The sequence below is a fragment of the Rattus norvegicus genome, chromosome 2, assembly GCF_021556685.1.
Source record: "Rattus norvegicus strain SHRSP/BbbUtx chromosome 2, alternate assembly SHRSP_T2T, whole genome shotgun sequence".
NCBI lineage: Eukaryota > Metazoa > Chordata > Mammalia > Rodentia > Muridae > Rattus > Rattus norvegicus.
The window spans coordinates 166,426,738-166,439,894 of record NC_141535.1 but is presented as its reverse complement, the minus strand read 5'-3'; the positions used below and the strand labels follow the sequence as shown (position 1 = coordinate 166,439,894).

The 13,157-nt window shown below is 43.8% G+C and overlaps 1 protein-coding gene across 4 annotated transcripts in view; it reads left to right on the top strand.

The window, feature by feature from the left end:
• Fnip2 (folliculin interacting protein 2) overlaps positions 1 to 13,157 on the top strand; it is a 111,488-nt gene that overhangs the window by 71,944 nt on the left and 26,387 nt on the right. For all 4 annotated transcript variants that reach the window (XM_087623140.1, XM_087623147.1, XM_087623136.1 and 1 more), the window contains 4 exon segments: positions 1,571 to 1,772; positions 2,647 to 2,735; positions 6,439 to 6,585; positions 6,702 to 6,871. In XM_087623140.1, the coding sequence (XP_087479266.1) occupies positions 1,571 to 1,772; positions 2,647 to 2,735; positions 6,439 to 6,585; positions 6,702 to 6,871 (608 nt within the window).

The following is a 13,157-nucleotide window of genomic DNA, read 5'->3' as shown; positions in this document are numbered from 1 at the left end:
GACTTTACAACCAAGAGTAGGAGCCTTTTTGAATCTCGGGTCACTTTCTGTGTGAAAATTTGCGACAGTCCGCATGATTCTTCAGGCCTTTTCTGGTCACCAGGATCTGCAGATTTCTCAGTGAAAAGAGTTGGTGGTTTGTAAGGATATTTGGTGTGTTTTCATGGCACCTGCAGATCAGGAGCGACCTCATCACTCACACCCTCATCCCAGACCTGGAGGGATGTTGAAGAGAGCAGAAACATTCGCTTCAGAGCCTAGAGCAAGAGCAAGAAGCTCACCTCCCTTCTTTTATGCATAGCTTTCCCAACCGTGCAGCTTTGGGTGTATGTCAGTCAGTGTCAGTAAAAACGCGTGTGCTAGTGAAATCAGATATAGCCTAAAACTTACAGGACACTGCACACTGTGAATCAAGCCTTAAAATGGTACATTTGGTGACAAAGAAAGTGTGCCGCATGCTGCAGTGTGGCAGGCCAGTTGTACTCATTTGCAGTGTACCGTGTCCTTTACTTTATTGTAGAACAAGACAATTTTTTAAAAATTTTCCCTCTTGCTGTTTGTAGCTCCGTGGTAGCTCTCCTGACTCTTCCTAGCATTTAAATAAGAGTCGTGGCTAAACTGTAATTGTATTAGTCCTAAGATGGATGTTAAGAATCTATTGGCTCTGTAATTCTTTACTACAGAAGCAGTCTTTTGACTATATCAGAAGAGAGTTGAGCCTTTCTGCCTAGTGGATTTCCCAGAGTGCTCAGTCAGTTAATCACATGGCTTCATTAGAGCATTAGAGGAGTTACTTCATCTGCTGGTTTTAATAGCCTTGGGGGCGGTGCCAGTGAGTGTTGAAGCATGAATATTCCACAGGACCCATCTTCTGAGTCTCTCATTTGTTCTTATCTATGAACAAAAACAAGGGCCTGTGTTGTGTTTGTTTCTTTTATATCCTAGGGCACACATTTGCCAGAGAGCACTGGAGACATGAGAGGACAACTTTGAGGAGTCAGTTCTTGCCTTCCGCCTTGTTGAGGCAGGGTTTCTCTTATTTCTCCTGTGTCGTATGCTAGGCTAGCAGGCCTGTGAGTGTTCCACCACCAATTATTCTGTCCTTGCCTCTCATCTCACAGTGGGAATGCTGGGATCGAGGTTGTGTGCTGCCACATCGATCTTTTCAGTGAATCTCGGAGATGGAGCTCAGGTGACTGGGCTTGTGCAATGCAGTAAAGACATTTATCCCCTGAGAGCCTCTCTAGCTAGAACCTGTGTTTTGATTAAACCAGTGTCTCCTACTCCTAAATGCAATTAAAAGGGTGAGAGTCAAATGTTTAAACTGCCACTGACTTTCGTCTGAGCTCCTTCGGATGGTAAGATGGGAGTGTGTAAGATGTGTAATGGTAAGTGTTATCCTCCTGGTTTTCCTGATAAGTACTAAGAGAAGAGTCTGAGGTAGATGGCTGGCCCCTGAGCTCTCACTATCCTGTATGAGCATCCTGAGTAGCACCCCATGACAAGACCGCTTACCTCTAGTGACTCACAGATGATGCATGGCCACTTTTCAAACCTAATTTTCCTCCAGGTCAACAGATGAAACATTTAGCTTGGCTGAAGAAACCTGTAGCTCTAATCCATCCATAGTTAGACGGAAGAAAATTGCCATCAGTATCATCTTTTCCTTGTGTGAGAGAGAGGCCGCACAGCGGGATTTCCAGGACTTCTTTTTCTCCCACTTCCCCCTGTTTGAATCTCACATGAACAGGCTGAAGAGTGCAATTGAAAAGGTAAGAGTCTCTTACTCTTGCTTCCTCTTGTTCTCTCTTGCCCCTTGATCCCTTCTCTCCCCATTTCCTTCTTCCACTTTTCTCCACGTGCTCATGGCTGGCCTCTACTCTATTCCTTTACTCCTCTACCTCTCTCTCTCTCTCTCTCTCTCTCTCTCTCTCTCTCTCTCTCTCTCTCTCTGCCCAACTGCCCTCTTCTGCTTTATTTTTTTAAGATTTATTTATTTATTTATTATATGTAAGTACACTGTAGCTGTCTTCAGACACACCAGAAGAGGGCATCAGATCTCATTATTGATGGTTGTGAGCCACCATGTGGTTGCTGGGATTTGAACTCAGGACCTTTGGAAGAGCAGTTGTTGCTCTTAACTACTGAGCCATCTCTCCAGCCCCCTATTATCCTCTTAACTCCCCTCCCCATCCCCCGAATAAACTCTATTAAAAGAAAGAAAGAAAGAAAAGAAAAAAAAAGTTAAGGGATGGGGGTGCAAAGTCCTGAGGCCAAGTCCAGGCAATGAAAGGTAACACAATTGTGACTTACTGGCAAATAGGGGAGGGGTTTGCAGTTTAAAATGGCACATTATGTGGGAGCTGGCCTGCATAAGGAGGTTAAAACATGTCCTGCTATGATGACCCTCAGGATTTTAAAGGCTGGAGACCAGGGTGCTGTAGGGAAGAACGTTACTGCTTTTTTTTTTTTTTTTTTTTTTTGCCGCTCCCCCTCCCCCAAGTTACTGCTTTTTGATAAGGGGAAATGTCATTACAGTCAGGGTTTTAAATATATTATAGCATCATTGTTCATTAATGAGTCAGCAGGTCAGTCATAGAGGAGTTTCTTCTTAGAGAGTAACGTGGCTCTCTCTCTTCCATGAAGGCCATGATCTCCTGTAGGAAGATCTCTGAATCAAGTCTCCGTGTCCAGTTTTATGTGAGCCGTCTGATGGAAGCCCTGGGAGAATTCAGGTAAAGTTCAAGGTTTGAAAAGACAACAGGAAGTGAAGAGCAGTGGTATGGCCAGCTGCCACGAGGCTCTGTCTTAAAGAATTGGGGACTGGCAATGTTTAGTCATCTTAGTGACCCTGTCCCATGAGAGCAGGGTAAGTAAAGCCAAGCATTTGAGTAATCCTCACTGTGCCTGATGGCTTTTTTTTTTTTTTAGATTTATTCATTTATTATATATAAGTACACTGTAGTTGTTTTCAGACACACCAGAAGAGGACATCGGATCCCTTTTCAGATGGTTGTGAGCCACCATGTGGTTGCTGGGAATTGAACTCAGGACCTCTGGAAGAGCAGTCGGTGCTCTTAACCACTGAGCCATCTCTCCAGCCCTGCCTGATGGTTCTTAATGGGATTAGTTTTTTTGTTTGTTGTGTTCTTGGGGTGGGGGTTGTCTTGTTTTGTGTTAATTTTGAGAATGGGTCTCACTGTATAGTCCTGGCCGGCCTGGAATTGCCTATTAGACTGAGCTGGCTTCAAACTCAGAGACCTTCCTGCCTCTGCCTCCTGACTGCTGGGATTAAGGTGTGCATTACCACATCTGGCTTAATGGGATTATTTTCATCACAATGAACCAAAAACTAATATTTAAGATGTCTTGTAATCAGTTCCATGATCTTATGTCTGTTGTCCCATAAACTTCAAAGGCAAAGCCTTTTTACCATTTGTACAAATGTTAAAACTTGGGTTCAAGGACCCTGCCTGTGCCCTGAGCACATGGAGAAAATATGTACATGTCCTGGAATCCTAGCTCTCATTTGTCAGGGCTCGTGTAGTGCACACGTGTGCCTGCGGTACACGTCCTAGTCTGGATTGTGTGACGCCTTTTCTCTGACTCCGTAAGCAGTTTCTAACCGATCTAGGGCTCTACCAATCATCAGTGAGCCCTGGTTTCCTCTACTCCTTGCCCACAGAGTGTGGTTAGCGGGGCGATCTGCTGTCAGATGGGGTTTGTCCCCACTGCGCTCATCTGAGTCTCTTACCAGAGAATGGAATCTCACTGTGAAGCACTGTGCCAAATAGCTGAGGGGTTAGAAAATCACAGTTCCTAGAACGCTGGGACATATTTTGCTGGTGAGCTCAATGCTGCTAGAAGCAAAATCGCTACTGTTTCTGCCCTCCAGCTATAGATAAGGAACTGTGTAGGTCGTTTCATTTGATGAATGCCTTGAAGGTGTTGAGTAGGCCATCTCCAGTGAGAGCAGCACTGGATTGTCATGTCGTCCTGCCTGGTCCCATTCAAAGCTGACTTCTGCTTGAGAGTCTGGATGCTAATCTAATCAGACTAATCTTTCAAAGGTGAAAACCTGAATATAAAAACCAAAGACTGTGCATATAGAAGAGTTTTATACTTTGACAGTGAGCCCTCCCAGAAACAGACAAAATAGTGTACTGGTATTTAGAGATATGAATTCTGTTTTATTTTCAAGACACATTTTCAGTGCATAGCTCTGGCCATCCTGGAACTCAGTATGTAAAGCAAGCTGGTCTTGAACTCACAGAGATCCACCTGCTTCTGCCCCCCAAATGCTGGGATTAAAGGTGCATGTCACCACATCCAGCTGAGACATGAATTTTATAGGTAAATCCTAGACCTTGCTACTGTAATCATCTTCAGTGCTACTGTTCTTTTTTTTTTTTTTTTTTTGGTTCTTTTTTTCGGAGCTGGGGACCGAACCCAGGGCCTTGCGCTTCCTAGGCAAGCGCTCTACCACTGAGCTAAATCCCCAACCCTCAGTGCTACCGTTCTTATAGATATGTTTTTAAGTGAAATAGAATGATATCACTCTCACGTTGGTAGACTGCTGTTGTTACATACCTATATGCACAAATATATAAACGCGCTTGCTGAATTTGCTCTGTGTAAATGCTTTCAGGGATGAGCACTCTGCACTGGACAAACAATAAGGACGCTCATCCCTAGAAGAGGAGACTCATTCTCCCTCTCTCAACAGTCTCTAGTTGCCTGTGGTGTTTAGTTTCAGGTGGACCCCAGGATAAACTTCCCCCTTTAGAGTTAATGTGCCCGTGGAGATTGCCGTTGTTCTGCTTTTGTTTATGCAGCCATTTCTAGAAGAGACTATTCACTGTTCCTGATGGTTGGGCACTTGCAGTCTTTCCATTCCCTCTTCCATAATGTTCCCAGAGCCACGGGCGGGGAGCTGTGATGTGACTTATTCACTGGGGATGGGATCCCCAGCATCTTTTGATCTCTGCATCGTCCAGTTATGGAGTCATAGCTTCTTAACTCAGTAAATACTATCTTTGGAAGCGTGAAGTTTTCTGTTTCCTGTTTTTGCCAGGGTAGGTTTGTGCTCTGTCCTGATCCCTTTGGATACACAGCTACATAGTCTAGTCCAAGTATGCCTGCTCAGTCTTGATTTGGGAGAGATTGTGTTATTCATTCAGGGCTGAATTTCCTTTTTATCCCATGGAGAGTCTGAGTACATTTTTACACCTGGAAAAACATATTTGAGCCATGCAGCTTCTAACAGAGACTGCCCTGCCTGGGTCCCCATCCTAATCTCAGCGTGAAGTATGTGTGCATCCACACTGGAGGCTGGCATGTTAGTGAGGAAGAGCCATTGCGTAGCTTCTTGTCTAGAACCAGATGGGCATTTGGTTTAGAAAGCCAGCATGATAGTTAACTGAACTCAATAGAATTGAGTCACCTAGCAATCTCATTTTCAATATAGCATGCGCCTTCTTTGTCCTGCATGTCTGTGTGTGCCCCATGCACCAAATTCTAGGTAGACTTACTATGTCGCTGTAGCTGCCTCACACTCAGAGTTCTCCTGCCTCTCTCTCAAGTGTTTTGACTGCTGGTACGCCCAGCTCTTGATCTGTATTTCTTTACCTAAGAGTGCTGTGTGGATATAACTCAGTGGCTGAGTGCTTGTCTAGCTTGCCAAAAGACCGGGATTTGACTCTCAGTACCACAAAAGCAAAGTAACTAGCATCTAAAAAGGACTGTATGGTACCCCTATAAACCTGTACAGTCTTAAGTTTTTGTATAAAATATTTCAAATAAATTTTAAAAATGGTTATAAATTCTGGATAGGGACATTGAATTTTTTTTTTTTTTTTTTTTTGTTCTTTTTTTCGGAGCTGGGGACCGAACCCAGGGCCTTGCGCTTCCTAGGCAAGCGCTCTACCACTGAGCTAAATCCCCAACCCCGACATTGAATTTTTTAACCCTTTGTATTGTGTGTGTGTGTGTGTGTGTGTGTGTGTGTGTGTGTGTGTGTGTGTGTGTGTGTGTGTGTGTGCAGTGTTTGGGACCAAGCCCAGAGCTGTGTGCATGATAAGCTGGTACAATATCACTGAGCTTCATCCTCACACATTATTTTCTAAATGAATGTTTTTATGTTAGGGATGGTGTGCTTTTTCTCTTAAGGGTTTCTACACTGCCACCTAACTTTGCCACTCTCCTGCAGAAGCACTCATAGATAATGTGTAAATAAACATTCCTGGGTTCCAATGAAACTTTATTTATAAAAATGGTAGCAATCAGACTTGTGTGAGTTGTAGTTTGCCCACTTGTGTTCATTTATTTTTCAATTCCTTAGGGAGTGCATAGATCCACATTACAGTGTTCAGCTTTATATTGTGACACTAAGATACCCACAGTAACTACTTACTACACTCTGTCCCTTCTCTCCTGTAGAGGGACTATCTGGAACTTATATTCTGTTCCAAGGATAGCTGAACCAGTGTGGCTTACCATGATGTCCAACACCTTGGAAAAAAACCAACTCTGCCAGCGCTTTCTCAAGGAATTTATACTTCTGATTGAACAGGTCAACAAAAACCAGTAAGTAAACCCTCTTGAGACTTGCAGACCAATCCTGGGCCAGTGCATGTTCTGTGCAAGATATGCCTTATCCTGTATTTGACTAATCTGGGTATGCTTTTGTCTGTTTTCCCAAGGTTTTTCGCTGCCTTACTGACTGCGGTGTTAACCTACCACCTGGCCTGGGTACCAACTGTCATGCCTGTTGACCATCCTCCCATTAAAACCTTCTCGGAGAAGCGCACCTCTCAGTCAGTGAACATGCTGGCCAAAACACATCCATATAATCCTCTCTGGGCACAGCTGGGTTAGTACCTATTTGACTGGCTTTCTAACCAAGTCACACAAAGATTTTCTCTTGTAGGAATAAGATAAGCCCACAGATCTAACTGGCAGGCTCCTCTCCTCATCCCTTTTCCTTGCTGGCTACTTTGTTCTGCTTTCTTGAGACCTTGTAGGTAAACTGAGTCCTCCAGATGCACAGAGTCTATTCAGCCTATGATGGTTTAACTACTGACTGTTTGGGCAGATAATTTTTTGTGGTCAAGTTATGATAGGACAGGGGAGGGCTGTCTTCTAGGTCATTCAGCCATATCCCTGGCCTCCATTCATTAGATGCTAGTATAACCCCTGTCTTCCTAGAGTTGTAACCATCAAAATGTCTCCAAATTTTGTCAAATGTCAGTGGGAAGAGGAGCAAGAAAAGGAGTGAGAGCTGTTGATGGAGTGGCTAGGGAGAGAAGACCAGAGGAAAGTGGCACACTTACATGTCACTACCGCTCTGACTGTGCCATAGATCCGATGTCTCATCTGTCACTTGGTCCTTGCACTTGATGGTAGCATTACTTCCTCAACCCATATGTGTAGGCATGGTATAGTGATCTAACTCTGCATGGGTGAGCCTAGGGTTACATAGCTGGGTTTATGAGGCCTTGTTCTCAGCAAGCATTAGAATGACACACGGTATGATCACGTGACATCTGTCCCACCCATGTGCTAGAACTCAGAGTTGAATCATAGCTATTAAGGCTCCGCAGTCAGCTGCCTGGTGGACAAGATTGATCCTTGGTCAGGTCTTTTGAAAACACCCTAGTGCTTGGCTAAGAGTGTGCAAGGAGTGTGGGCGCCAGAGGCCTATTGTTCCTTGGTTTCGGAAGGCAGTCACTTAGCATTCCTGTGCCCTTCTTTTTGTTTGTTAACTGTAGGGTCTGGGAATTTGTATGTTGCCAGATAAGCCCTGTGCACACATGTCAGATGGGAGGGCCAGGACTTGTGTTCACTGTGATGTGCAGTCACTTGCATCAAGCACCATTGCTCTGGAGGCTGCTCCTGAGTCTACATCATGGGGCATTATGGAGAGAGAAGCTTTACTTGTAGGAATTCCAAACGGTAATTGCCAGGGAAAGCACTGTAGCCTAAAACAGTGTTTCAGAAGCTGTAATGAAGGCTGACACCACAGCACAAGCTTTGTTGTTAGTGCCTTGCACACATACTCACAGATAAGTGAGATTCTCACTCCTACCTGTCAGGGTCGCCCTTACTTTATAGCAATAAAAGTACTTTCTTGTCCTTGTGCCCACAAGACACAAAAGAAGATATAAATCTCATAGGGTAAGTAATAGGTGTGTCTTTAATGAATTAACAAAAGAATTTGTGGATAGTAAAACCATGTTAGATTGCAAGTGACTACACATGATTGTAATCCTAGGACTTGGGAGACTGAGGCAGGAGGATTAAAGTCATCTAGCCTGGGCTCTGTAATGAAGGTTCAAAAAAAAAAAAAAAGACAGTGCTTTATATTTTGATACTTGGTACAATGAACAGTCCTGAACTCGCCACCTCACTCAGGGCTGAGTAGCCCTGAGAACATATGTTGTTGTTCTCATTTGGGGAAGATAATTTTTTACAGTGTAGTATTTACTGCTGGAGGGGAACAGGCTGGACATTAAGGAAATACAGTGTGTCCTGCTGCAGAGTTGATTTCCAAACAGTGGTGATTAAGCAGCATGCATTTAATTAGACAAATGCATTTAGATGTCGGCATGCTTCTCCTGCGGGATTGAGCTAAGTAGGAAACACAGACTCCTTGTGTTCAGCCTAATAAGGCACAATCCCTTCCTGTGGGCTTGCTTGTTGCTTTTCATTGGAGACCATATTCCCCTGTGGGCCTTCAGTCCGCTTCCTGAGAAGTCCCTCTGGGGACAGGGTGTTGGTCAGAGTAGTTTCGGGAAGGAATGAAGCCTTGCTGAAGCCTTGCACAGAGAAGGTATCTGACAGCCTTATAAAGACAAGTGTGAGTGACTGAGTCTCCACGATCACAAATGGTGAAAGCATTTCCATGATTAGATGGAGATTGTACTTAAATTATGGTTATTTTCTGTGTGCCACAGTAGGCAAGAAAATGTAAGCTCTGGGGGCTAAACAGCAATGCAGATGTGATTTTAATTTGGTTTCCTAAGTAATAAAAATGGTTCGTTCTATCGAGGATGATTTCAGCATTACTGAGGGCTCATCAGGAGGATAGTGTGCACTTCTGTTCCTACCTGTGTGGAGTCTCAGCCTCTGAGCAGAGGAGCCCAGCTGCAGTCTCTTCACACCCAAGGAACTGCTCCTAGGGGTGCAGTGATCTGGTGCCTTTGTCCCATGGGCACCATGCACAAGGATTCCTTCCACATTAGGGATACCACCCACCAGTGGACTGTGGAAGCCAGTAGTGGGTTGGAAAAGTATTTAAACAGGATAGTCAGATAGAAACAGAAGGACTCGCACACAGGATCTGTAAAATGTGAGTTTTAGGGTGTGGAGGTGTCTGTCGTTGTAGGTGAGAAACTGTGCTTGTGGTGAGTGAGTTTTCTCCTGCTGCCTTCAAGATGCCCTTTTTGCCTTTGGCTTTTGACAGTTCAGCTTTAGGGTGTCTACTTTTACTTTTACTGGGGTTTTCCTTGGGTTTTCATAATTGAAGTTAATTGACCTTCTTGGATGAACAGACCTATGTCACTCATAAAGTTTTGCTTTTGGGGAGTCCTTGATTTAAAATCTATTTCTGCTCCTGTCTCTCTCCCTCCTCTTCCCAGAATCCCTACTGTGTGCATAGGACCATGCCTGAAGGAGCCCACAGACACAGGGCAGTCTACATCATTCATCTTTCCTCTTGTTTCTCCTCCTCAGAACAGGCAATCCCACTTGACCCGTTTTAAACATGCTATCTCTTTTTCTCCACCCTGATGAGCTCTGCTCTTCATCAGAGTCTGACGATTACATGAACATCAGACTTGGCTGTCACAAACATGGTACTTCTCATATTTCAGACACTTGTGAGGTCTCCATTGTGTAGACAAGGAAAGAAACTCTTCAGGAGGGTGTGTTTCACAGCATAATCTTTTGTTTGCAACAGTTAGTTATTTTCTGGCCAAAAATAAAAGGTAATAAGTACTTGTAAATCTGATCCAATAAGAAAGCATACATCTGTTTCCCCTCAGATAACCATAGAAAATATTGCCCACATTGATTTTGATGGTAACTATTATCTAGTTTTACCTGACCTTTACCATGACTTTTCATTCTTTGGATGTGTTTGTGCGTGCGTGCGTGCGCACAGACCTGTGCAGGTGCATATAACCATGTCAGTACTGTTGCCGTCTGCCTTGTTCCCTTGAGAAGGGCTTTCTCACTGAATCTGGAATTAATTCTCTGTTCCTCAGCAGTTTGGATACAAGCACATGTGACTACACCTGGCTTCCTGTGGACACTGGGAAGTGAACCTAGGACCTCAGGCTTGTAGTCACTCTTACTGAATTATGTCCCCAACCTTTACTCAGCAATGTCTTCCCTTGTTATCCATTTCATTCACAAATATAATGTATTCTTTTCTAAGGACTCCCCATTTTCCATTTTTATGGAGGATTTTGAACCCTTCCTCTGTGTAAAGAACTTTGTGCTTCTTTTCTAGTTTTGATGCTGTGAGCTAGCTACACGAATAACCCTTCTTCCTGATTGGTGAAGCCCTATTTATGTACAAAGTCATAGACTGTGCTACTCCAACACTTAGAAAATTAATTTAAAATATATATCAAAATACATAAGGTTCAAGCCACCTGATAAAATTGTTACATCTGTTTATTTTTCTTTGACGTGGGAAGTGTTGCTTGTTTGTTTCATTCTTGAGACAGAGTCACTGTTTGTAGTCTAGGCTGGCCTGGAATTCACTGTATAGCCTGTGCTGGTCTTGAACTCACGATCCTCTTTCCTCAGCGTCCGTAGTAACTGGGATCATAGGCCCACACCACTAGGACCAGCTTGTATGTGATAATACACCAAAGCTGCTGTCACAGAAACACCCCTGAATTCTGAAGTGACTGTGATGTGCTGAAGCTTGGGGAGATAGGATCAGAAAGAAGGCATAGCATTAGCCTGTACCGAGGGCGGTTTTCTCAGGCCAAACCATAGCATCTTACCACACTTCTCAGCTTTCTCTTAAAGTCTAGAATGTCTTCTCAGATGCTAAGGATCCTTTAGCCTTCAGTCCTGTCCTTTTATAGAGGAAAGTGTTTGTTATCATTTCTGTCCTGCTCTTCAAATGTTTTTGGAAGCTGTGTAGTAGGGGAAACTCTGTGAAGGACAAACTTCCTTATGGTTCCCTAGAGAGAAAACTTCCTGCTCGTTCTCACAGTCTCTCTCGACCTCAGTCCACTAATTTTAGTTGTCTCTAACCTGTGGCTTCCTGCGTCTCTACGGGTGCATTCCTCAGCTGAGTCTTGACGTCCCGAGTTCTTCTTTGTACCCATCACATAGCCTGTCGTCTGTGCAGCACACATGCCAGCGTTGGTGGCTTTCAACTCTGGCTCAGTTGTATAAGGATGTAGTTTTCGCTCTTAGTAAACTAAGTGCATACCCAGTCAGTAAGCATTGGCTGTCTATCTTACCACTACAATCAAATGATTGAGCTTGATGACTTAGTAGTTAGGTACCAGTACTTTTTAAAAATGTGTTCTTTGAGAGTTTTGCATGTTTTGATCATACTCCCCTTCCCTCCCCCAGCGCTTCCAGATCTACCCCCTTCCCCACCTAACCTTGTGCCCTTTGAATTTTATTTTTAAAGCCCATGAAGATCAATTTGTATTGCCCAAATATTCTTGGGCAATTCTTGGGTGTTGCCCTGGAGTTTGGTTGGTTGACTTACCAGGGGCAATACTAAGAGAGGACTATCTCTTCTTTTCCCAGAAGCTAACAGTTACCCATAGCTCCATAGCTGGGGTGGGATTTTATCGAAACTTCCATTGTCATACTGGAATTTCATTTGTCAAGACTACTGTTAGTTCATTTGTGCAGCTGCCTGTCCCACTGTGTCCACAAGACACTGTGTAGTCATCCACTGCCCCTGGCTCTGAAATTCTTTCTGTTCCCTCTTCTACAGTGATCCTTGAGAAGAGGAGGGCACAGTATTTGTGCTCCGTTTAGGGAGAGCATTTTTGCCATCTTTTATCTTCTGTACCTTGGGCAGGTGTGGGTTTCTATGCTAATAACCATACGCAATAGATAGAAGCTTCTCAGATGAGGCTTAGAAGATGCACTGGTCTATGGGAGCGACCGTAAGTCATTAGGAATACTGTGCCCATTTAGAGAAGCACAGTAGCAGGCTCTCTCCACAGCCTGTGACCTGTCCAGACATAGGTTCTTGGCTCCATAATTATGCTGGGTATGAGTTGTATCTTGTGGAATAGGACCTAACTCCAAGCAATGAGTGATTAGTTTCTCCCATGATAATTGTACCACTGTTACACCAGAGGTCATGTTTTACCAGGCCAGCTGTCTTTGTATCTCATAGGACTCTCGGTTGGATCTGACTGAGATTCCTTTCCCCTCTAGCATTCACAGCACCTTCCAGTACTGTAAAAGCTAGCCAGCTAGGGCCATAGCTTCCAGGTAAGCATCAGCTAAGTTCTCTATGTGGTATCTTCAGCAATAGCATCTTACTCTGAAAGTCTAGAGGGTAACTAACAGTATTGGCAATAGCCTGTAATGTTTGGGGTGGCAGGGGCTGGGGTCTATAGAATCTCATCAGCCAACAACTCTAAAGAAATAGCCCATTCCTGGCTCCGGAATTTTTATTTGATAGCTTGTATCTGATAGGAACACTGTTGCCCTATTGTAGGTAACTAATTTCACGAGAGAGAGAGAGAGAGAGAGAGAGAGAGAGAGAGAGAGAGAATATGAATATGTGAGTGAGTGTGTGTGAGAGAGTAAGCTTCTACAGTATTTGGTCTCCACAGGACTTTTTAAAAAGGCCTTTAGTTATTTTTCCCAATGTTCCCTCTCTACCTTGCCCTTTGTTCCCCACCCCCAATTTATCCTTCTCTGTTCTGTTGCTGCCTTTAACTCTATGTCAGTGTGTTCTATAATCTTTCACTTTTCACACTGAACACAAAGCTGGCTCATCAGCCCATTTTGACCAGCTTATCAGAGCATAACTAAGACAACATTTTGTGTCCTGTAGAATTTTTATATTCTATAAAATAAAGAAAAATTCCAGGTTTATTATTCATAACTAGATACTTTTTTCTTATAAACTGAGTTTACTTAGAGTCAATCATTCT